This window comes from Dicentrarchus labrax, unplaced genomic scaffold (genome assembly GCF_905237075.1).
Source record: "Dicentrarchus labrax unplaced genomic scaffold, dlabrax2021, whole genome shotgun sequence".
Lineage (NCBI taxonomy): Eukaryota > Metazoa > Chordata > Actinopteri > Moronidae > Dicentrarchus > Dicentrarchus labrax.
Window position 1 is genome coordinate 31,659,534 of NW_026136720.1, and position 26,059 is coordinate 31,685,592.

Here is a 26,059-nt window from a genome sequence, read left to right on the forward strand (position 1 = left end):
CATATCACAAAACATATTCATTCCCTCAATTATACATTTTGAAAGGAATCTCTGGTTCAGTCCTGCTCTGCTGATGCAAGTGAGACACAACACACAAACATCCAAAAAGAGACTCAACTACACACAACATGGCCACCCAGCAACCAACCTCGAGTCTGCCAACTTATTGAACCTAAAGAGATTCTGTTTCAAGTTGACCTCTAGTCTAATAATATTAACATAATATTTTGGCCATCACCACCTACAACTCGTTTACAGTTTTTTTACAATTAAGAATTATATTTAGTGTCATTATTGTCTTTGTAAAAATGTATCACCAACGTGGAGGCATAAAAATGTCTTTTAATGATTTTAATTAGCCTTAAACAGCAGTCAGACACTTTGCAGTAAGAACTACCTTTGAGTGGTCAAAAAGAGGATCTGCGCTTCAATCAGAGAAATATGGATGCCTTTTCCTCAGTCTTATATATAAAGATAATCCTATACATAAAATGTACAATCCATTTATTTTACACCCATCTATTTGTATAGATATATAGATATAGATATGTAGATAAAATGTTTTTATATGTTAAAAATCAACTTGAATGTTAAATCGAATACCTAATGCTGTCCACTTGAGGGAGCCATTAATTATCTGTTATCTTGTCTTTTTCTCCCCCAGATTAAAAACTGTGCGGTAGCCAAACTGTGTTAACATTTAAAAGGTCTGAAGAATCCAATTATGTTGGAAAAATAACCACACTGTGAGGGGAATCAACACAAGGTTAATAGTTACAACTCAAGAATGTTCTTTAATAGATATGACACCTCGTCGTCAGCACCACGGACAGTGACACCCAAAAAACACAGTTAACACTGAAGGAAGCCGTGTCAGTCTGCAGGGGGGTGATGTAGGTCACTGCTATGGCCATATTAGTTTATGGGTTAAAGCTGTTTTAAGCTTCACACAAGGTTATCTAGTAACACTTTTGTAACTACAAAGCTACATTCACAGATCCTTCACTCTCTGAAAGAGCAAAAACAAGCTTATCCTGGATTAGAAAAGTATGCAGTTAAAATAACTAAAGAGCTAGAACAAAGAGAAGAAAACAAAAAAGAAGCATAATCTCCTTCCTCACTCTGGCTCCTGGTTCTGCTGTCTTTGCACACCTGCCATTCAAAACTCTGCGCCAGTCTCTGCCGGATCATAGTTCTACTCCTGGTTTTGTCTCTACGTTAAGCCATAGCTTTTAGATTGGTTTGCCTCCCAGTTCAATATACTCCTGTATTTCATGTGTCCATGATTACCTACTGCCTGTCTCGTCAGATTACTAAGCCTGTGTGCCAGTGATCAAACGATTCCCTCTGCCAAGTCTCCCTTGGATAACACCCCCAATCACCTGACTCATCTCCACCTTTCTACAATCAACTCATAAACTCTCAGCTCGAGAACCTGCTCTCCCCTCCCATTGTTTGCCAAATTGTCTCATCACCTCAGTGTTAGTGTGACTCTCAGCCAAATGAGCTTCGAAGATATTTCTACTGTTTCTTTGTCGTGCCTCAGCTAACTTGTTTTTTGTCCCTTTTTGCCTCAGCCTTCCAGTGCCAGTGTCTTCTCCATCCCCTTCCTTCACGCTGCATCAGCTTTGCTTCAGCCATTCTTCTCGTTCATCAGCCCTTCCATATCCATAATTGTTCATTAAAAATTCGTACTCAACTTTACCCTCCATGTGTGTCGGCATCTGGGTCTGCAAAAAAATATAGTACAATTTTCTTCTCCCTTAATTCATGCAAAACAGTTTGTATGGTTTTCATTGACACCGTGACAGAGAGGTGTTGATTCTGCTCTATGGTCATTTTTAAGAACATTGCTAACTCTGTCAAGCTACAGCTGAAATCTGTCACAGTCAGTCCATAATGCAATGCTGTTTGTCATTTGGTGTTCAATGTACATTCTATTAAAAAAATAAAAAAATAAAAAAAATAATGGGAAGACTGATAAGATGTATATTGCAGTTTATTTTTTTAACTCATGAATTGATATATCTAAAATTATATTATAGTACCCCTCATTTATTATACAAGGAATGTTACACACTAGAATAAAAGACTAAAGTAAATTTCCCAGAATGGCCTTCATCATATCAATTCTATATAAATCAATTACAGATTATACATGTCATGAAATTAATGAATGAAACACAACTAAGCAGGAAGTACATATATAAAACCATGTAATGGAAACAACCGCTCCCCTATCCAGTTCATTTAGAGTAGAAATCTACAATTAGAATATTTGTGTGTGTATTTGGAAAATAATTGGGTTAAACAACAACATATACTGTTTGTCCATGTCCTCTAGAGCAACACACAGTGATTTCTGATCTGATGCCCCTATCAGCAGCACAAAATTTTGTTGGAAAATCAATCTGTTATATGATTTATTACAAGTCCAATTTTTTGTTGATGCATCCATCCATCCTGTCTTCATCCCTACGCGGATTTTGTCATATCACCTGACCTGACTGACCAGACCTGATTGTTGATTCCAACTTAACAGGATTGTTGCTGTTTCTTGACTTGACAACACTTCTTAGCTGCTTGGAGAGGCATATTGGTATCCAGGAGATGGTGGTTTTGTTCATACTTATCAAACAAAACTTAGTTACAATAATACAATCTCTGAAATAAAGTTTGGTGTACCCCAGGGATCTGTCCTTTGCCCAGGGCTCATTTATATCTATACACGACCCATGGTCACATTATTTGCAAATACTGGCTCAATTTACATTGCTATGCTGATGACACTCTACTATGTATCTGTAAAGTTCTCCCAACTATTAAATTTAGAGGCATGTCTGAAATTTAAAAATACATACGTATGAACATTCTGCTGTTAAATATAATAATAATTTAAATTAATAAAATAGTTATTAGCTGTTAAACCAGCCACTTTGCTTGAGAATTTGAGTGTTAACGATGATGGCTGTATTATTTCTGAAAAGTCAACCAAAACATAAATGACAGCATTACTAATAATAAAATCTATTAATAGTCATTCTATTGTTTGCTAACAGTAAAATAACTTTCACTTCATTACAGCTTACTCTTGAACTTAGTCAGGTCCATCACTTTTTTAAACTTTTTTTTTTCTATGGTAAGACATTGCTGATGAAACGTTTCTCATACCAGTGGGGTTGCTAACTAGTTTAACAGTGATGGTGGCTGGACCACTGAGCAGGCCATGACATTCAGATGAAGCTGCCTATTCAAGCCATTTTACAGCAGTTCACGGTTGAGTTTTAGTCAGGTTTAAAACAGAGTCACCTGTCAAGAGGGCTATGTAGATGTATTAACATTAACATTATATCTAGGCTTCCATAAATATATATATATTACCCACTTTTTAGCACCTTACTGCGTTGACCTAGGTTGGACCTTTATGCGATAAGGTTGGGGACTCATTGTACCCCCAAAGATTTGAGTGTAGTCTGGCTCTCCTGCATCCTCAGGCCAGATCAACTTAAACTTCCTCAGCAGCATCACCGGGATGAGGAAGAGCTCCATACGGGCCAGACCCTCTCCGAGACACATACGAATACCTGAGACATGAAAAAGACCTCAAAGTCATCTACAGCACTTTTGTTGCACCCATCCTATCTGTGCACGCAGGTGTGATTTATTGAGGCCCATACTGCTTTTTTTTGCTCTCATACCTGTGGAGAAAGGCATGAAGGCCTCTGGTTTAACAAACTCTCCCTGCTCATTGAGGAAGTTTTCAGGGTTGAATTCATGAGGGTATTTCCATTGTCCCTCCTCACTCAGTACAGACTTCATATTAGGGATGACCAGCGTACCCTGAGGAGAAAATGGGGCAAAAAAGAAAGGGCAGAGGGGAAGGCAGGAAACATTCGTAAGAGGTTAAGATTTACTTATGCCACCCAAGTAAAGGCCATGTTTGTGCCATTACTTAATAGGAATGAGCAAGTACACATTTCTTACTTTGGGAATGGAATATCCCATCAGCTCTGTGTCTACAACCGTAGCGTGGAAGACGTTGAGTGGAACGATGTTGGCTACCCTCTGAACTTCATGGATCATAGCCTGGATGAGAAGAGATTTAAACAACATGTTGGGAAACTTAATCTGATTTAGGGCAGAAGAAAAATAATGCAGACTCTCAGAAGCTCAGCCACAAAAAACCTGCAATATGGGAAGCTGCCGGCAATATGCTGACAACCAGGCAAAAAGAGACCATGATAAATGTTTTTTAAAAGCAGTGATTACAATTGATCTCCAAATTTTAGAGCATTTGTTTTTGCTCTATAATCTGCTCTGTGTATATTAGAGGGCTTGTAGCCCAAGCAGATTGTAAATTGATTCTTTCACTAGATTTACTGTTTGACTTTTACACTTTGGTGTATGGTTGCCTACCTTTAACAAACGTCTGTTACGCTCTAAGAAATATGGTACTTACAGATGCATGTGAATGAAAGTGAAATTATTATGAGAAACCTGTATTATACCTTACCTGCATGTAATGCATCTGATGTCTGTCTTCAAAACTGGCCTGATCCTTCCCTTCTAACACCCTGTCTATCTCCTCTTGACAGCGCTCTGAGAAATAGTGCAGAGAGGGGAGGGGGGGAGAGAGGAAAAGGATACTGCTCACATCACATTGCTTCTGTTACAAAGAAAAAAACAAAAGTTAGACAGAAATGCTATGATAAACTGTGTGAGAACAGAGCAACAGAAATAAGTCAAATCAGCAGCTGCTGCAGAAGAGAAGCTGACATAAAATCCACATTCTACATGTAAACCCTCACTGGTGACTAACTCATTGTGGGTTGTGGTTAAGATAAGCAATTTTGTACTTTGGCATAGGTAAAAAAAAAGAAGGTTGCATGTAGCCAACGATTTCTTTATCGTAACTGTACTCTTACTTACAGTGTAGTGCTCTCTTCATCTTGGCCTGTACTCTATGAATAGAGAGAGGTAAATGGCGAAATGATAGATGGCTTGAATGACCAATGTATTAAACCAGAAATAAGACATGCAAAAATATTAGTTGCATTGCATGTAGTGTCCTGGCATGCTAGATGGTTGCAAGTCTTACAGACACAACTAACAGAGCGGCGTTATCAAGTAATTAAGGTCAGTTCCCTAAATTGTCCAAATACCCAAATGGAACTCTTGAATCTTGGCTGGTTAGTGTGCTCTCTTCAAGTGATGTGGTCCAGTACAGGATTTCTGAGGCTGCTACTGATTGATATTTGAGAGTCAAAAAAATCCCAATAATGATTGATATTCATGGTCAATATTCATTTTCTTTCCACAACCCATAGCATTAATAAATGTTTTTGATATGGTTCCCTTAAATTAAGAGAAATGCGATCAAAAAAGGAACTACAAAAGACATTGTGAATTGTGAATAATTAGCATTTCTGTACTTCAATTTCTTCTTTATTTACCAGCAGTTTTTACACCTGTGTTTTTTAGTACAGTGACAAAATGTCTTCTGTGAAAGAGGCCTATGTTGGAAAGCCTATGGCACATTGCTGGAAAGGAGGCAGTAGCTAATTGTCAAAGACTAATGAGGAGCAATGCAGGTTTTATTCTAGACAAGGACCAGTTCTGGTCTAGCAAGTGCATTATTGTAATTAGGCAGAGGGGACAATATTTGGGCTAAAATGTGCATTTACTTCCATAACACAGTGTGCCTGAGTTGACTTATACTGTCTTTGTATAACTGGAGTGACAGCTTTGTCTATATTCTCAGCAAAAAGTCTGTATTCTTAGTGGGTGTTGGGCTCCTCTGATTATGAATTTAACAGAAGGAATTCCTGGGCACGAAAAATTGATGGATGTGAAGATAAAGATTTAAAATAGATGAACTATGGAGCTAGTGACAGAAAAGCGATAACTCATATTTACATGTACTGTGCTGGCATACCTTGCATCTGTGGTTTGCTTGTAAGGTAGAGGAAAAGAGTAAGCATGGTGTTGGAGGTCGTGTCAGTCCCAGCAAAGTGAAGGTCTAGAACGAATGTACACATTTGGTCTTCTGAAAATGTAGAATCTTTTTCTGTGTCCTGAAAAAAAGAAGAGGTGCTTTATGGTGGATAAAGAACAATCAAATATATACCACCTGAGGCAAGCACAGATGCTGCCCTGTTGTCTTTGCAAACTTGAACTCCTCACAGACCACTGACCCTGATGCTGTGCTCATTGTTGCCAGACTCTACAGTCAGGCTAACCTTAAAAACTTCAATCAAGAGAATCCTGAAGGGAACTATCACTGGTATAGAAACAGGACCACAAGGCCCTACAAAGAGTGGCTTGCTGAATGTACAATAGGTGGTGCTCTATGCAGCCAAAAAGACATTTATAGCAGAAATTAGAATAAGGCTAGGAGAGTCATCAAGGATCCAACCACCTGTATAATGGCCTTTTCTCCCTGCTGCAGTTGGGAAGAAGGTAGCACTGAAAGGCCCATTACTATTAAAAATACTTTTTACTTTAATTTTCTCACATCACTTCGATAGTAACCATTATTATTTATTACATTTTCTATTGTTTATTACTATTTTGTTTTTACTGAACAAATTGCATGAGCTAACTGTAGTTTTTAATTTCACTACCTGAACCTGTATTATTATATGTGACAATTAAACTTAAACTTGAACTGATACACACACATACGCATTAAGGGATGTAAAAAAGAGTCAGCTTACTATCACACACACACATTTTGTTAGTGAGCTGACTCTTTTAAGCCACAATACACACACACCTTTTCCATTTCATCCAGATAGGAGTCAATGAAATCTCGCGGTTGTCCAGGGACTCTGGTCTTCTTATGCTCAGCCAACAAGACATGCACAAAATTCTCAGCATTCTGAAAAACATAAAGGCAGACTCAGATTACAGGAGTTTTAAAATCCTAACTGATTTTGCAATCAGGTTGTATCTCACACATAAGGAGCAAATTCACACAATTTGAGATTATTGTACCAGAGGGAGTAATGCACCACCTCACGTGATCCCATGGGGATATAAAGAAAATGGAGAGTGACGTAGCGGAACAATTTGCTGTTGAAACATGAGGTCTGTCAACAGTAGTATGCTTGCTAATGTTAGCCTCAAAGGCAAAAAAGTTTACTGTAGTTTGGCAACACTTTTAAAAATAAAGACTTTAAGGTCTGGAATGTCGCAAAATCTAGGGAGAAGGTCACAAAGTTGGCAACATTGGTCTCTCTATGATTGTTTTTGTGTGTGTAAGAGTGTGCATCATGTAGCATAAAGCTAATTCATTATTTGTTTCTTTCTTTGTGAATATATGTTGGTTGTCACTAAATGTTTGTTTGACGTTAGAGGAAAAACAATCCATTGTACCATTGATGTTCATATCTCTTTGTCTCTTGCATATTTAATCCTCAATATATTAATTTTAATATTAATATTAATTAAAAAACAAGAAATTAACAAACCTTAACATTCTTGAAGAGCTTGGAGACGGGAAGTGGCAGTTTACGAAGTATGGGAAAAGCTTCACACAGCTGTAAAAAACAGCAACAAGTTAGTAATAATTACTTAATTTAAATTCAAACACACATGCTTCCTGGCATTAACTGCTCTAAACAGATTATTTTATTAGATATTTTACTAGAATAAATAACAGCTAAGTAACAAAACAGCAAGACACCAACAGCTACTGCAGAAGTATTGCATAACTATGGATGGTTTGAGAAGGCAGTACTTTAGGCAGCCCCATAGAGGTTCTGGAGAACGATGTGGCCAAACTTTCTCATCCGAACCCTAGGGTTACTAGTTAAAAAGGGTTACTAGTTAGTAGTAACTTGGGATCTTAAAAACATGCTTTGACTCACCGTAGAGCTGAGTCCATTGAGTATCTTTGCATTCTCGCTATAGCCTTTAATAATCACATTGATGAAATCGTCATTTTGATTGTAGCGTGCATTAAACAGAACCCGGCAGACGATGTTTGAGGTTGCCAAATAAATCATAGATTCAGGACTCATGGTTTTGCCTGTAAAAGACAAAGTGTAGACTTAAGTATCACACAACATTGTACAAGAATACAAAGGAATATTTCCATAGCACAATGAAACTGTTATATGGCAGCACACGCTCATGCAGTGAGCAGAGTGGCAAGAAAATAAAAGTCAATGGAACACGGTGGAGGCCTCTTTAAAAGTAACTCTTACTTTAAAATACACTGACATTAATGGATGGTTCTCAGATGTCAGTGTCATTAATTACAGTTAACCCTGCCTTCCGTATGAGGATTGCATGGACGACATGATGACATACCAATGTTTTCATCCATTGTATCGATGATGAATTTTATCTCTTGATGAATCTTCTCCTCCATGGCACTCTTCCCCATACCAAAGTTCCTCAAGTTTGTGAGGGCAAAGCGACGATGGTCCTTCCATCTGGGGCCATAATCTGCCAGAATCACTCCTGCAACAGGTTTAATGACACAAATGTAAAATTGTCTCAAAATATCAGTCTGATGTGATCATTGCTGTTCTATTCCAGAGCATTTACTCTCACAATACTGACAAACCTGAGACATTGCTGTATTGGGGAATAGATTCAAGACAAAACGATTATATTCAGTGAGCTTTTCTCATTGACATTGTTCATAGTTAGTTACACTTCCGATTCAGCCTCAGTGGGAAACTATGCTTTCCAGGAATTACAAGATTCTGGCCAAAGTTTTTCATCTCAGGCAAGCTATAGGCAAATAAGAAGCAACTACTATTTCACGTCATGCTAGAAGCGAATACTAGAAATTCTCCAGGTCATTGCTGCATCACTGGAAGAAAAAAAACTTTTCAACAGTCCTGAAATCATCAGTCAGATTAAGGCCCTTGCAGAGTTCCTCTCTCATCAAAGTGATAATCTTGTCTCCAAACCTAGTCCCCTGCTTTTAATTTTTGGCACCGAACCATTCACATACATTCACCGAATGTATGAAAATGTTCACTTGCTGCCTAATATATCCCACCTACTGACAGGTGCCACGATAACCAGATAATCAGTTTTATTTACTTCAGCTGTCAGTGCTCAGAATGTTATGGCTGATTGGTGTATACAATTTATATCACATTTGTGGTCCTACCAGCCCTAGAAAACAATATAATAATAGTTAGACAGGTGGCATTACTTCTGAGACATCACATCCCTTTTAATTGGTTTTCTTTGGAAAACCAATAAGCCCAAGATAGCCTAAAAGAAATTCATAGAACAATATGTATACTAGCTGAACATGGATTGGGCAGCTGTTAATGATAAATACATTTCTTGCAGATGATGATGGATTAACTGCATGGTTACATGTTATGGTTTATCAGTTAGAGCCCTACCTCCTTTAAAGAGTTTATTGTACAAACATACATGTAGTCTAATTAAACTCATTAAACGCAATTGTACTTCAACACTTCCCTTTGTTGTATTATTATACATACAGTACATATAGAACGAGACACACTCCTGACATATGCACTCTGAATGTCTAATTACTTTTCTTTTTTATTTAGCAAAGTTTGATAAAACAATGTCTGCCGTGTGACATATTGTGTCTGTGTTACCTTCATTTTCGGAGAGGTCAGCCACTAACAGGCCTTGGGGTCGTCCAGCAAAATCTTTGGCATTGGTCACAAGAGCCTCCCTAACGGCCTTAATCCCATTGACAATCACAGCCGGTCTGGAACCGAAGAACAAACTGTAGACATTTCCATAGGTCTTCCTCAGCTGGGAGAGAATGAGAAAACATGTCAGTGTTTGAAATACATTTATATCACACAATTATAGATGGATATTACTCTTTAAAAGGGCAATTCACTGAAATCACAAGAACATATTTTGCCCACTTAGTTTAGTTCAGTCTTTAATGTCTCTGGGACATTTGGCTTGCAGCATGGCAAAAACAGACGATATCAGACTCATCAGCAGAGTGCAAAATTAACTTTTTTGTCCACATCCAAATGTCTAGTGAATGCTCGAATTCAACAATTACAGGCCTCATTTTATGTTCTGAACTTGTTTATTTATTCTAAGAAAACCATATCTATGATCATTTCTAGAGCTTGCTCCCAGATCTAAAATAATATTGGCATCCATACCTCAGGGACGGTTAATTTAACAGTCAGGAAAACGTTACATTTGTGTGTTGGTCATTAAATAAGTTTCAAAACAAAAGTGAACAGAATGTCATTGCTATTCCTAAGATGTATCTATTGGCCTTTTTTGCATTTTACTTTAAAATTGTATTAATGCATTTGATATTAATTTGCACAAGTGCATTTACTTCTCTTTATCCAAAATAGCTTTCTAGGTACAACTCTGCAAGAGTATCTGTGCGGTTCTACTTTCGTACAGCGTCTCTTTCTGTGAAATAACTCTTGAAACTCGTACTGTTTAGAAAAGCAGTACATTGGCCACTTAACCATTTTTAGACACATTTTAAGTAATAATAATAGTAATTACATTAATGGCATACGATTCATCACCAACAACATTCGTTGAAGCATTATTTCTTACCCTCTCAAAGTCCTCCAAGGGGCTTCCTACGGTCATTTCCAAAAGGTTCCCCAGTACTGGCACGAGAGGGGGTCCCGGTGGAAAGTTCTTGGGCCTCCGGGTTGTGAGTTGAAGGAGGATGAAGAGAACACAGAGGCATAGCAGGATGGCTGAAGCAAACATGGTGGAATCGATTGGAGTCAACTGAAGGGGCGGATTGTGTGACTTGTTTTTAAAGTGCAGCTCAGCTCTGCCCAGCCTCTTCCAGTTGTTTACTTTGCTTCCCCGTGTTAAAGGTGAATAAGAACGTCAAACATGGTCACACACCCTGAGAGGCACAGGTTCTAACAGGCTTTTCAACTATTTACTATAAACATTAGTTTACCTGTTGCTAAATTGGTTCAATTAAATATTATTTAACAAAGCTATATAATAATAATATAGCTAATGTCATTGCTTACCGGTGGATTGGAATAAAGCTAATGAGTTGTAATGTAACTAAGTATATGTACCAAAGTATTGTACAAAACTGACTTTACTTTTTTTTTTTTTGCATACAAAATATGTGAGAAGTAGATAAAATATTATGTTTTCTGATATATCAAACTACCCAACTGTATAATGTACAGCTGAAGTGATTACACAATAAATTGACAGACAGAAAATTAATTGGAAACCATTTTGATAATTAATGCAGAGCTACCAAAAATTCCAGTTCCAGCTTCTTAAATATGAGGGTTTGTTTCACCTTTTAATAACTTTAATGTATTTTTAATAATATTGAGGTTTACACTATTGGTTGGACAAGACTAACAAAGTGTTACTTTGGGCTCTGGGTAATTGTGATAGCATTTGTCACTATTTTAGAATTTTTACAAACCAAACAAACAATTGGTTAATCAAAAAAGAATCAGCATGATTAATTTTCATTGGTTGCAGTCCGATACAAAATAGTTAAAAATGAGCTCCACCAAATACAACATTAAAACCCTGCTTATAAGAATAATAGGTAATAATAATAATGATAATAATTGAATGATAAATAATTCATTAAAAGGTGCCTTTTTTTTGCTTTGAAGTAACTTTTAAATTTGACATAAGTAGCATTTTCAATACAGGGCAGTATATTTATTGTATGTGTAGTACTTTTACTCAAATAAAGCATCTAAATACTTCCACCAAAGTGTTATATAGAAATATACTATATAGCCAAATCATCCAACATTGCAAAAACATTTGCAACATTTCAGTAAAGACTTTCAGTCAGAAGAGTACAACACATAACTGGTTTCACTGGCTGTATTACACCTGTAGTTTCTCTCAAAACAGAGCTGAGTTACATTGGCCATGAGGAATTGCTAATCCCTTTAACAAATGTCAACTAATGTCTGATCAACACTGCCTAAGGGACAAACACTGTAGGGTCGTGGCTGTGCCTATTTTCTTGTAAAACCTAAGCATAAATTTCACTTTTTTGTTGCTTGTTGCTTGACCTAATGTTAACATAACCCATGTGTGATGAATAATAATAATAACTAATAATAATAATATGATAATAATAATATAAGTTATATTAGCAGTGGGGGTCAAACAGAACCAAGTCCCTTACAAGTTGAAAAAGTTCACTTTGCAGATCTCACGATCTCTGGAAAACTGGCTCCAAGTGTCTTGGATAATTCATTTTAATGACCTTGTTTAGATATTGTGATTCTTATATTCTGAAGTAATGTATAGCTCCTATACAGTGAATTGGATGGAGTTCACGTCTAGGCATCTCCTCCTGATCCTTCTTAAACGTATGGAAAATTCCACAAAATAAAACAATGTTGCTGTCCACTGTGCAATATCATATTGGTCAGATATGAATTGGAGAATTTCAGGTCCTGTGATATTTTTTATCTTGTGCACACAAGTTATTATCTTTATCTAATAAGGTGAAATAAATCCCATTGAAGTTGATTCAGAATTATTCCTTTAGAAGTTCAAAAACGATATTAATGTGATGTGTTTTTTCTGTGAATTTAAACCTTAAATGGTTTTTTCTCTTCTTCTGGACCTGCACATTGACCTATAAACGCTGCACACATAGAAACTTTCAAAATCTATGAATGTTTCTTTTTACATGATAAATACAATAACTCATATTTACTTATTAATTCAATTTGTATTTTAATTCACTTTTGTAAATTTAAATATACTAACAATACCAGTAACCTGTATTTTTTTGAAGGAAATTGAGTCTTAAATACCGAATTAATTAGGTAGTCCATGAGCCAGGGGGGTTGATCGGTATCATCGGGGGGACAAATGCTATCATTGTTTTTTGGCAAGGTATACAGCCCTAGTACTAGAAAAATCATGATAGCAGTGCAGGGGTGGTAGCGAAATCACTTTTTTCAGCTCATGAAGTTACTAACCCCCTAAGATAAATTCCGTTTTTGAAATCTGGTGTATATCTGATTTAGGCTCATGGTAAGAATATTGTCAATATTCCATAATATGGTGCTTGGTATCGTTGGAAAGGGGACCTTTTAGGCTTTCATTTAAGCCCAGTACTGAATCTGTCTGACAAATACAGAGGTCACATGACTTCTTTAAACCAGAAATAACACACATTTTCTCACAATTTCCGGCTTAACTGTATGCTTTCTTTTATCCCTGGGGCATGAAGGAACATCAGGGACACAAAACTCAACAACTTCAATACTCAAGGCACTCTGATGATTCAGAAAATGTATAATATACCCATACTATTTATTTGTGAGAGCCTTAAATTAGAGTGCACGAGACAAGCGCATAAATGCTGACGATTGGCTGAGGTTGAGTAAAATTTAATGGTAAGCCAATCAGAGGTAGAGTTGGGCGGGTGTTCGAAAGCACGCATAGTCGGACACACAACGAACAACACAAGCGAGTCACTCAACGAGAGACAGGTATGGCGAGCCCAAATAATCCAAAAGTAGCCTTCTCTAAATGGAAGTATAGCCATTACTTTTCCCTCCAAGAAATTAAAGGAACGAATGTAATCGTGAAATGCACATTATGCTATTATTATTATGTTAGATTGAAAGCACCTCATATTGTTACACTGTTCTACTTTTTCGAGGAAGAAAATACTTGAAGTACAGTATATCTACCAAAATTTGTAATTCATTTTTGGTATAGTGCTTAACAAGCATAATTTAATTTTGCCCAGTTGTGGCCTGTTGAGGGGCAATAAATATCAAAAGTTCCAAAACATCTATTATGTTATTTGTATGGATCCACTATATAAACATTATATCTACATACATGGCATTTGATTGGAGGCTAGTCTCACTTTGTCCCACAGCAACATTAAAATAGTTTAGATTTGTGTACATTGTTTCTGTTAATAATGGATTGTATTAAGTGTCCATTTCATTATAATATTCATAAATAATTGAACATGCACGTGTATTTTAAGTTCCATTAAAGAGGGGTGGAAGTGGGGTCACATTTGAGCATTTAAAAATGTACTTGAAAGTAACGCAATAGTTACTTTCTGAAGTAACTAGTTACTTTTATAATTTGTAACTGAGTAACTAATTTAGTTACTTTTTGGAAGAAGTAACTTGTAACTGTAACTAATTACTTTTTAAAAGTAACTTCCCAACACTGGAGGCAACACACACTGCGAGCTAACTATCAGGCTGGTATTTGGAGAAGATGTTTAGAAAAGGACCCACAAGTACCAAGCCCTGTTGGCAGAGGATGGAAGATGGAGACAGAGGAGGAAGGTGAACAGTTGGTGCTGCACTGGATGGAAGGCCGGCCAGCACCTGAAGCTCTCCTGGATCTACTCGCCTGCAACTGCACAAAAAAATGTTCACTCGATGTATGTGTCTTGCAAATGGCCTCGGGTGCACAGACATGTGTAAACTGACAAAGTGTGAAAACCAGGCGACCTGTGTAGAAAGTTCAGATTAAGACGAGGACGACATGGAGAATGATGATGATTAGATAATAAAATAATGGATATCAACATACAAACCAGTCTTTGATTAAATATATTGACTTTACAACCTGTTTCTTTATTGACTTTTACAACTAATAGGGCTCCATCCTATTTGTCCGTTCTATTCGCTCTATTCTATTTTGAAGACTTGTGCTGGCTGCACAAGTCTAATTTAAGGCTCTCACAAATAAATAGTATGGGTATATTATACATTTTCTGAATCATCAGAGTGCCTTGAGCATTGAAGTTGTTGAGTTTTGTGTCCCTGATGTTCCTTCATGCCCCAGGGATAAAAGAAAGCATACAGTTTAGGCGGAAATTGTGAGAAAATGTGTGTTATTTCTGGTTTAAAGAAGTCATGTGACCTCTGTGTTTGTCAGACAGATTCAGTACTGGGCTTAAATGAAAGCCTAAAAGGTCCCCTTTCCAACGATACCAAGCACCATATTATGAAATATTGACAATATCCCTACCATGAGCCTAAACCAGATATACACCAGATTTTTAAAAAAAAAGAATTTATCTTAAGGGGTTAGTAACTTCATGAGCTGAAAAAAGTGATTTCGCTACCACCCCTGCACTGCTATCATGATTTTTCTAGTACTAGGGCTGTATACCTTGCCAAAAATCACTATGAGACTTTGTCCCCCCGATGATACCGATGGCCCAAATTTGGGGCCCTGGCTCATGGACTAAGGCTATTGAATGTATTTTTAACAATCCCTTCATTTAGCCTCACGTATATCTATTTTTTTTCCCCATTTACTATTTTCTACTTAACGTTACATTTTAAGTGTGCAGAAGAGCAGGTCGGAACTAAAGTCGCGCTTCGAAAATCGCGACGGGATATTTTGACAGTGACACAAAACGTCATTGATTTGGAGCAGTACTATCACATCGACTAGCCGAGCTCGGTAAGTTCAAGTCCCAGAGAGACGGTTCACCGGGATGAGGAACCGTCCTCCGCGGACCCTGAAGTGTGTCCGGTGGTGCGTCTCAAAGTGTCGCTGCTCCAACATGACACGGTGTTCTGTTGCTAACAGCGCTGACAACAGCTCGCCTCAATGCTAATGAAGCTAACGCTAGCCCGGCGGGGGGGCTGCAGCCAGCACACGGGACTTTAACCTGCCGCTAAAGTACAACAGCAGAAAGCCGGTGCGTCTGAACGGCGTAACGTTACCGCAGACTGACTGCTGTGTTGAGTTATGGTGTCGTTAGCCCAGTGTGTCCTCCGGTTTAAAAAGGCTAACCTCTAGCGGCTACCGTTGTTATCGAGTGAATCCCCGGGGCCGGTAGAAACGAAAGGCTTTGGTCCGTGAAGCAGACCTCGAGTTCATCCTGACCTTCACCTCACTGTACAGCGGTTACGGTATCCTCACGGTACTCCTGAGCCGTCTTCTTCTTTGAACGAAATTCCGTTTAAAATGCTACAATTTTTAATTACCTGTAATGATTAAATATGACCACGAGGGGGAGCCAAACCACTCAACCAGGTGTGTTCAGTTGAGTCCTCTTCTGAAATAAACGGTCTCACGCATTTCTGGTTATGTAGCTGTGTGATCTCACTGTAGCTGTGTGTCATAAAGTGATAAAACCTAATATAATACAGTGTGCATTTATACGAACACTATTGTAAACTATGGCTTAAACATCACTGTGGAGTTGAATCTAGGGTTCAAGTGAACATGGGCAGAATTGGTAAATGTGACACTGGTTTATCTCTTGTACAGAAATACAACATGATAATGTATAAAATGTATAATAATGTCGAGTCCAAATGTCAGGAAAAGCCTGTAGTTGATAAGATATGCATGTATTCTAACATTACAGTGTTAATCTAGATCTCTTTTTAGCAGCTGTTATTTTTAAAGTGCTCTAATTCTATTTCCATCACTGAAACTTTACAACAGATAGATTCATTCATTCATTACCGGGGCCTCTGTTTGAAAAAGACAAATTCATATTGCACTTGTGAATCTATTAGTAGCGTGTTATTGTCCTGTCCGTAGTGAGTTTGAACATGCAATAATTGCATCATTGAATTGTTTTGATCTCAGGGCTCGAAATTCACTTTTTGCCTCAGTGTCCCGCAGCTGTCCCAAATTGTACTTTCAACTGTCCCAGACTGAAAGTCCTCTTTGTTCAGTCTACATAACGAATACAGTTTAATAACTTTGTTTCAGTAACTTGCATCACTTCACTGACTCACTCTGGTCGGCCATAGTTGTTCCCTGCACATCTGTCTAAATAAAAGTGAAATCACCTTACGTCTGCGATGGATCATCATTAGTATTTAGTAAGTAATCAAAAAATCTCTTGAAGAGTCATTGTATATTTGCAGTACTGAAGTGTTTCTAAAAATCTACCTAGAGTGGGAGAAGAACAAACATATTTAAATATTTACAAACTCAAGCTAACTATTTACATATAAGCTATAGAAACATCCTAATCCACAGATCCGGAGAGAAAAGCGTGAAAGAGAAGGTCAAAAAACTGTTTGCATATGTACAGGTTCGTGCAAACTATTTACTAAAAAGCTATAGAAACATCCTAATCCTGAGAGAAGGTCAAACAGTCATTTGCATATTTACAAACTATTGGAACAAACTATTACAGACATCTGGAGAGAGAAGGTCAAACGTGCTCTCCTGTGCCACATCTGCCGACTGTCTGAGCATGGCTCAAGAGGAGAGGGAGAGACCCCGTTGCTGTTGCTGCAATTACTCTGAGCAGCATGCATGCCAATGAGTTACAATGAAATATATATGAATATACTCACTTTTTTCCCTGATAAGTCGCTGTATCTAGCGAGAAAGTCAGCAACCATGATAGATTTTGTGTGTGTAGCATAGAGTATGTGCTGGTGCCACCTCACTTTTTTGCTTATTTTCCAGCGCTGCAGCTGTGGTTTTAAAAGGGACACAGGCTGAGTATTAATGGATTAGGTTTACTCATGACGTTGCTGGGCGTGAGTGCCCAGAGGACAACCAGTGATATAGACTTCTTCACCTTGTAGGATATCAGGGCCCAGCACTCTTAAGTAAGAAAAGAAATGTTTTGGACTGATACTCCAAAGTAAGGTGTGTCTATGTGTTTGTGTGTAGGTAAGTTGTAATGGCAGGGGGAGGCTCAGCAGGAGTTGACCTCAGCAGGAAGTTTGTGACAGAAGCTGAGCTTGATGAGCAGAGGAAGAAGAGACAGGAGGAATGGGAGAAGGTCAGGAAGCCCGACGACCCAGAGCGTAAGAACATACGCACTTACACACGGTACCAAAACGCACTAAACATCTAGAGTACATACAGCTGTGTGTACTTCCACATATTTGATTGTGTACTCCTCAGAGGCCCCGGAGGAGGAATATGACCCACGCTCCCTCTTTGAGCGACTGCAGGAGCAGAAAGACAAGAAACAAGAGGACTATGAGGAGCAGTTCAAATTCAGTGAGTCTTTGTCTCCGTTTCTCTGTCACATTAGGACTATTACCTCCCACTGTTATCTAGGTTTGAACCACGACAGTCACGACAAAGGTTTGTTCTCAGCTGAACCCATTAGTACTATTAAATGAAACAGTCCACGCCAACACTCAATTTTCCTGATTTCAGTTCTAACAGTCGGCATATCTTAGGTCTGTTTTTGCAAGTTATACAATAAAAGTTCCGCACACACGACTGCATTAAAATGTTTTTTATATTCTGTGTACTCCTGATAGTAGAATAACGCACTATACACTCTGTATACATATATATGTAACCCACATACACATCGGTGCCCCCGAGCTCCGGTCAAGGCGTGTTACCCCTGCTGTCAGCAGCCGCGTGCGTTGGCCTTTTACCAGGACTCTGGGTTTGTTCCGGCAGCAGCTCGGACAGCCACAGGAGCGTGGACATAATCATGTTGCCGTACTCCTGGTACAGCAGGGCCTATGGATAGACACCAGCACGCGCACACGCACACACACACACACACACACACACACACACACACACATAGAGTGAAACAGTAAATATCTCTGAAAATCGAAAATATCTGGTATAATCATACAAATATTTGCACACAGCAGAACAATATGTTTAAAGTTTTCTGTTCAAAAGTTAGTCTTTGTGTTTTTTCTACATGTCACTGGCAGATGGCAGATTTGTTACTGTGAAAGCCATATCCCGTCATTCCTTTATCTACATTATTTTACAAGAGATTAATTGGGAACAAATTCCCACTCTTCTGTTCAAGCATTCATAAGACAATTGTTTGATAGTGTCCGTGTTCAAACTACACAATAAGTGTCATAAATCTGTTTAAAGTACACAAGCCTTATTGTCTTTAGTTTCTGGGGTTTCTTTTCCACAAAGGTCGCCTGTGTGTGGATTTTAAATAAACTCTTAGGGTTTGTTTTCTGAAAAATGCAATCAATCTACTGCCATGTGTTGAGAGCATGTTTGTTTCCATGGTGACAGGGAACATGGTGAGAGGATTGGACGAGGATGAGAGTAGCTTCCTGGACGAGGTCTCCCGGCAACAGTGCCTGGTGGAGAAGCAACGCAGGGATGAGGAGAAGCAGGAACTGTTGGAATACAGAATATCCTTTTATGGCATGTTTGTTTCTATGTTAATTAACTAATTCATTAACCAATATTGCTCAGTGATTATTTGCCTAAATATGTGAGTAAACCACACTTGACACCACTAGGCGTTTATAAACACCTGGTTGCATTTATTAAACTCCTGCTGGTGTTTGATAATGATCTCCACCCTGTGGCTTCCACAACCAATACATTTGAACTATAATCACCCTGTCAGTAAGGGCAGACCACACTACTCAAGCATTGATCTCTTTTGCTGTTTGTTGTAGCCTAAGGAAAATCCCAAGTACGCCCTTGGTTGTTATTTTAATCTATAGTTCTTATTTATTTATTTGTTCATTCATATGGTTGTATGTTCAAATACTATGTGAAGCTGAGTGTAGTTATATCAGCCAGTTAATACGCAAAGGACCGCAATAAGCCAATTTGCCTGCTGTTACTATAATATTCCTGAGGGTGGCAGCAGAGGACCGTTTAGAAAATGAATTTTTCCCTTGTAAAAAAAAAGATCATAAATAAATGACATCTTCTTTATAGTAAGGAATCCATTCAGTGTGTAGATATTGATGTTATTGGAAAATGTACACATGTATTTTATTGTATTTGTTTAGTTTAATATTATGTAGTTAGATTATGTCATTATATGATCCCAATGTTATGCCTTCATGCCAATATAGTAACCTACAGTATAGTAGGTGTGATCCATGTGATCCATCTGTTCATCCTCCTGAACTGACTGCTTGTGACCCCTGTGCCATAGTATATCATATTGATTTACCCCTTACAGTTTACAGTAAGTCCTCCTCTGGCTTGAAAAACTGAACACTGTAGTCTTTACATTGTGATCATACAGTGACAAAATAAATAAAATAATACTAAACTACTAAACTAAACTAACAAATACATTTAAATAAAATAAAATAAAATGACTGTGTACCTTTTCACATTAATACAACTCTATATAATATCAGTATCTACACACTTGGATGGATCCCTTACAATAGAAAAAGAAAAGAAGGAAATAATTAATTTAATTTAAATGGTCCTCTGCTGCCACCCTCAGGAATGTGGCTGAAACAGCAGGCAAGCTGGCTTCTTGCAGTTAACAAGAATGAATGAGCAGCCCATTGACAGTGTATAGAACAGCCTTTACCTGTTAGATGGCTGAGATAACTACACTCAACTTCACATAGTATTGGAACATACAATCATATGAATGAATGAATGAATGAATGAACAAATAAATAAATATAGTAATAAAATAGCACCCAAGGGCGTTCTTGGGATTTTCTTTAGGCTCCTCAAACAAACGGCAAAGGAGATCAATGCATGAACAGTGTGGTCTGCGCTTCTTCGTTACTGATTGGTTGATCATTATAAAACCCCACCAAGCGTTTATTAGACACATCCAGGTATCTAAAAAATGAACTTGTCTGTGCTCTCCGTCTGTCTCTAAATGACCCCCAATCCAGCGTGGCATTTCTGTAATGATTATTTAATATCAACAGATATAGGTGCTTGGCCAATTCATCAGTGTAGCTATATGTAGGAAGATGACATCCCCATTCTTAATCCCGCCTACTAAGCTCTGATTGGCCAACTGTTTCTCCTACTGGAGAAATCAGATATGAGTGGGTGCAATCAATGAACACATCGTTTGCCAAATCCCATCTGCATCATATCGCTGCATGACTTAACCTCAGTTTTTAACCCATGAAAGAAGAATACGAATATTTTGTAAGAAGCTCGGGGTCGTCCAGACTTGGCTCTTACTTTCTTCACTACATTACAGCACATGCAGCATGTCTGCACCGTACAATGTCTAGTGAAAGTAAAAGGTGCATTATGTGTTCTTTTGTCTTTTCCATTTCTGTTTAGACCCAGTTTAAAATTGTCTATTGTTTGGAATTTTCCTCTAATAAAAATAAGATTGTTATATCTGATTAAGAATAATATTAATATGATAATCAATTGGGAAGAATTCACGTATTTAGGACAGAGTAAAAAAAAATAGTACACCAGATGAGATTCTTGCCTATCCACAGTGCTCATTAGAATACGTGTCCAGTACTTTTGCTTGTTGCTCTCTGTGCTTTTCATGTGTTCCTCTCTGTCTGTCTCTTTGTCTTTCCGACAGACAGGTTTCTGACAGACAGATTTGTCTGCAGATGAAGAAGAGAATGGGTTGTCGTGGAAACTGTATCATAGGCTGGTAACTACGGTGATGATTTAAAGCAGTTGCTGTAAACACTAAGTACATGCGCACACACAGGTGCAGACCTTAGTTATTGCAGTGAAAACTCAGGACTGCTCGTCTGCACCTCACACATATCTGATGCCCCACTTTGTGACTGCTGATTCATATCCACTTGTCCCTTTTGTCTTATACCTGTTGTGCTTTGTCTTTCCGTGCCTCTCTCGCTCTATTTTCCTCTTCTCTCTGCATCTTGACCCGATTTCATGTCTCCCGAGCTCTGTCCATCTCCTGGTCCTCTTTTAGACTCTATATCTGTGTCACCTCTCTCTGCCTGAGCACTTTTCTTAGCCTTTTCAGAACTGTGTCACTTTTTCCAGCACACTCATGGGAAGATGAAATGGCTCCCCCTGAAGGGAGCGCAGAATGTAACTTGTTGAATGGGCTGCTGCTGAATGAGTCGCATTTTTCTACCTGCCCCCGAGCCCCCACTCTCTGCTCCCTCTCAAAGGCTCCATTATGGTGTATTCACCTTAACCCTGTGCTTTCACAGCGCTCTAGTGAAGAAAGCATCCACCGAAAGCCGCAAAGAGCCTGAAAAGAAGGCAGCACCTAAACATTCAGGGGCAGAACAAAGGACCAGCCTCCTATCTCAGGCCCATTTATTGGCTGGAGCTGTCAAGAGACGCAGGTACACATCCTTTAAGCTGGCATTAATTGATTTTATTTGGCTTGGGGGCAGCAGAACGAGCTGTAAACACAGCACTGACATCTCCATATAAAGTTGACATGATGAACCTTTTAGCAAGCAGTTGCTTATTTACACATCCAGAAGACCCCGACCAACATTGGCATTCATTTGAAGTTTTGTTAGTGTCCATCTGATGAATATAAGTCCTTTCTCTCTCCTTACCAACTTATGAGAGAAATAGCTTTCTCTTTAGCTCCTAAATGCTCCACCATGTTCACCAGCTGGCCAGCTAACATTGTTGGCCTGCTGTTTGAATGGATGCATGCACTTTGTAACATCTCACCTATTGTAACTATGAAAGTGTTGATTAGAGCATCTCTCTGTTCTCTCACCCAGTTCCTCCCAGTCGTCAGACAGCAGTAAGAAACAGAAAGTGGAAATCACAACGACAGCAACAGCAACGACAGGAAATGGAGAGAGACACACAGGTGGGCTGCAGCCTGAGGCCTATCAGAGGAATGTCTGTCTGAAGTGGACAGACATTAAGTTGTACACCTCTTGGACAACTGGACAATAGAACTGTCCGACCAGAAAGAAACTCACTGCTCATGAGTGAATGATGCATAGATTGCATACATAGGGTGCGTTTTTCTTTGACATGCAGAGCTAGAATTATAATTGGAAAGGATGACTGGCCCTCTTTACGAAGTGGAAGTGTGATGTAGATTCAGCTGTTTACTCAGATTTTAGGCAGGTCTGTCTCATAATGAAATCTTAAGAAAAGAAACAATGAGACAGAACCCTGAGTCTACCGTCAGGGCTAGCAGCTGATCCGGTTCACAGTAGATCCCACAGTGTAGTGGCACTGAAGAATGGTAGTTGTTCCCTGGTTAGGCCCTATATTAGCCAAGGTGAGGTGTCTGCTCTTATTTTATCCACAATGTTTATTCTGTGCTGGTCTGAAGTTTCAGATTTCATTTTTATTCATCTCGTATTCTAGCTCTCACCTCAATGCAAGATGGTGTTTGTTTCATTCAGTGTACAGGCACTCTTATGCGCATAGTCTGCTTGCAAATACACTACTCACAAAAAGTTAGGGATATTCCACTTTCGGGTGAAATTTATGGAAAATGTAAAAAGTTGATGCTACAGTGATATTATATCATGAAAGTAGGGCATTTAAGTAGAAGGTCAAATTAAGATCACCTGGAAAGGTTATAGTGCATTTTATGTACATCTTCTGAAATTTCACCCGAAAGCCGAATATCCCTAACTTTTTGTGAGTAGTGTATATATACAAACATTTTGAATTCATCAGAATAAATGACTAATTACTAAATGAATGACTACAGCATTGAAAGTGCCTGTTAAGTTATATTCAATTTTTCTCTGTCCTTTATAAAAAAAGAGCCTGATGCGGGGATGTCTGCATGTACAAGACCTGAATCTGACAGTGTGTTGTGTTGTTCAGAACAGGAGGATGGAGCAGGAGGAGGAGCAGGGGGAGCTGAAGCTCAACAAACAGTCCCCGGCCTGAAGCCAAAGTCCCCCTCGGCTCCCCTGAGCTCCGGTCAAGGCGTGTTACACCTGCCGTCCGCAGCCGTGTGCGTAGGCGTTTTACCGGGACTCTGGGTTTATTCCGGCAGCAGCGACTCTGACAGCAGCTCGGACAGCGAAGGTAGCGTGGACGCAATCATGTTGCCGTACCCCCGGCACAGCAGGGCCTACAGATAGACACCCGCATACACACACACACACACACACACACACACACACACACACACACACACACACACACACACACAAACACACACACACAACCTGACGTATGTGGGCATGCCTTCAGAATGGCTTGCAAAAAGTCAGAACAGGTAACCTCACACACAGAGACACGTTAAAGGTCATACACACACAGACTGATAGAGAGATACACTGCCTGCGGGCCACACAAGTTCACATTATGTTAGTCAAACACTGGCAACGCAAACACACATACACACACACACACACACACACACACACACACACACACACACGTAGCAAACATTTTCAGTATTCCTGTTGTTTTCACAGCTGTGAGTTGAACTGTTGCTCTTTGTCGTCAGACAAAGTTCAGCCCGTTAATATAATCCTAATAATCAGTAACACCAATCTAAACTCTATTCTGAGCTAAATCTGTGTATCTATTTGTGGTTTTTGCTATTGTGGCACTCAAACATGACACCTCCACCCTTCCTTCCCTCAATCACGTCTCACGCAGTTTAAGCCGAGCAACCAATCCCGCACTGCCTACCCCGACGACATCCTGCCCCCCCCTACACCCCCCCTCCCAACCCAAGCCACAGCGACTGCAAGCTGTGCTGTTGGCTGAGGGAACAGTGATTGACAGCTGTGGAGCAAGGAAGAGACTGCTTTTAAACTGTGTCACATGACTCACACCTTTTAGCTATCAGCAGCTGAGGAGAGAGAGCCGGGGCAGGACACGCTTCTCTCTCTCTCTTTCTCTCTTTCTCTCTCTCTCTCTCTCTCTCTTTGGGTTAGTCTGAATGGTTTGAAAAGTCCTGTTTTTATTTGTGTGATGTAATGTGTTTTCTCATCAGTAGTTTGTCTCAAAGTCACATCGTGCTGGAGAGATGATGGACTGTTTGCTGCTGTCTCAGGCGTTGGAGCTTTGTTTTGTTGATCTGAAATAAAAGAGCTTTCCCTTGTACTGTGTTTACTGTGCATATTTGTGTGTGTGACAAGAGACATGGTGCTAGTATATTTGCAGGATACTGAGAGAAAAAAAAAAAACAACAACTTTATTTTATTATCAGGCACCAATTGTGGATAGTACATATACTGCAGTAATCCAGCCTTTGTCTTTATCTGGTACTAGGCACCACTTCCTTCAGGTCAGTGGTTCTGGACCATTTTGTCTGTGATAATGTCCACATCTGACCACTCACCTCAAAGTACGGTGTGTGTGTGTGTGTGTGTGTGTGTGTGTGTGTGTGAGTGTGAGTGAACATGAATTATGAATAATTAGCACCAAAGAGTGATTCTTCCTTTTTAAGTTGTCATTTTAGCGGCTAGAGGCCTGGAGAGGTAAAAGTATCCTGTATTTCAAAGGAGAAAATAGCTTAATTTAGACTGATCATATTACGATCCCTCAGATTTCTTATTGGCGTACCACTGAATGAGGGAAATACTGTCACAACTTACACAATAAATTATATATTTTAGGATTACACTAGTTCCCCTCTGAGTGTGGCAAAAATATCACTGGTGCTGCAACAAGCCTAGTTCTGACCTCTGAATTATTCTCAGTGTGTTCCTTCAAGGGGCCCGTTTTCAACACACAGCCTATACAGTAAAATGAGTCCAATGTCAAGACTTACGAGCCAAACCATCGGCTCTGTGAGGCACTACACGTGCCAACATATTCGTAATGAAGGTGCAGAGGATTTGTATGTTTACCATCCACGTTTAGCGTGATAGCATGTTAAAAAGTCAGTCAAGAAAGTTATTAAAATGCATCCTAAAAAGATAATCTAGATCTAATTAGTCTTAACCTAAAAAGGAGCAATCTAATAAGCCCTACAGCTCAGGCCAAAATATGAAGCCGTTCTAGCACCACCATCTTGTGGATCTGTTATTTTGCTGCCTGTGCACAGGTCTGAAACCTGAAGATAAAAAAGGAAACAAAAAAAAGTATTGAGGTACAAAATATATCAGCAAGTCTTCCTATAAAAGTAGTTTGAACAGGTTTGGGAGATGGATGCTTGGACCAGTGTGTTAGGGGTTAAAAGATCTGAGATGTAGCTTGGAGCCAGACCTACATGGACCATAAAATTAATGTGTGAAATTGGACTAGATCAAAACTAATTCGGGTAATTGGATTCTTAGATGTGTATTCGGTCCTCATTAAAACCTTGGCAGCAGAATTGTGCGTGTGAAGCTGAGCTCAGTTAGCTGATTAAGACAGAAAAACAGGGTGGCAGTCAAGGTGAGATGATCTCAAAATCAACTGAAGTCTCTCAGTGTCATTAAACAACCTCAGCAGTGCGATGTTTGTGCTTCTCTTTCGCTGATAAAATGTCCTCTCC

General features: G+C 39.0%; 2 protein-coding genes across 3 annotated transcripts; one reads left to right on the forward strand and one right to left on the reverse strand.

Moving 5' to 3' along the window:
* Positions 1-322: 322 nt before the first annotated feature.
* Positions 323-10,805, reverse strand: LOC127353445 (cytochrome P450 2J6-like). 2 transcript variants are annotated; one of them, XM_051382697.1, is made up of 12 exons: positions 10,555-10,805; positions 9,603-9,765; positions 8,317-8,469; positions 7,872-8,032; positions 7,473-7,541; positions 6,776-6,880; positions 5,936-6,074; positions 4,514-4,599; positions 3,985-4,086; positions 3,699-3,840; positions 3,386-3,584; positions 323-1,730 (listed from the first exon to the last, which is right to left on the reverse strand). In XM_051382697.1, the coding sequence occupies exons 1-11, from the start codon at positions 10,714-10,716 to the stop codon at positions 3,397-3,399; spliced, it is 1,470 nt and encodes a 489-aa protein (XP_051238657.1). In that variant the 5' UTR covers positions 10,717-10,805; the 3' UTR covers positions 323-1,730; positions 3,386-3,396. The 2 variants fall into 2 exon arrangements, with proteins under 2 accessions (XP_051238657.1, XP_051238655.1); XM_051382695.1 differs by lacking the exon at positions 323-1,730 and having other exon boundaries at positions 1,982-3,584; positions 10,555-10,803.
* A 4,465-nt stretch (positions 10,806-15,270) lies between these two features.
* Positions 15,271-24,681, forward strand: psme3ip1 (proteasome activator subunit 3 interacting protein 1). Its single transcript, XM_051382754.1, has 7 exons — positions 15,271-15,423; positions 17,614-17,750; positions 17,851-17,949; positions 18,961-19,082; positions 21,832-21,971; positions 22,368-22,459; positions 23,443-24,681. Exons 2-7 carry the CDS (start codon positions 17,624-17,626, stop codon positions 23,703-23,705), a joined length of 843 nt encoding a protein of 280 aa, XP_051238714.1. The 5' UTR covers positions 15,271-15,423; positions 17,614-17,623; the 3' UTR covers positions 23,706-24,681.
* Positions 24,682-26,059: the final 1,378 nt, after the last annotated feature.

Coding starts and splice junctions, on each gene's coding strand:
- LOC127353445 (XM_051382697.1), bottom strand. CDS start 10,716: ATGTTTGCTTCAGCCATCCTGCTATGCCTCTGTGTTCTCTTCATCCTC. Junction 8,033..8,316: donor TACAATGGATGAAAACATTG/GTATGTCATCAT, acceptor TGTCTTTTACAG/GCAAAACCATGAGTCCTGAA. Junction 4,600..5,935: donor AAGCAAACCACAGATGCAAG/GTATGCCAGCAC, acceptor ACTATTTCTCAG/AGCGCTGTCAAGAGGAGATA.
- psme3ip1 (XM_051382754.1), top strand. CDS start 17,624: ATGGCAGGGGGAGGCTCAGCAGGAGTTGACCTCAGCAGGAAGTTTGTG. Junction 17,751..17,850: donor GAAGCCCGACGACCCAGAGC/GTAAGAACATAC, acceptor TGTACTCCTCAG/AGGCCCCGGAGGAGGAATAT. Junction 17,950..18,960: donor TGAGGAGCAGTTCAAATTCA/GTGAGTCTTTGT, acceptor CCATGGTGACAG/GGAACATGGTGAGAGGATTG.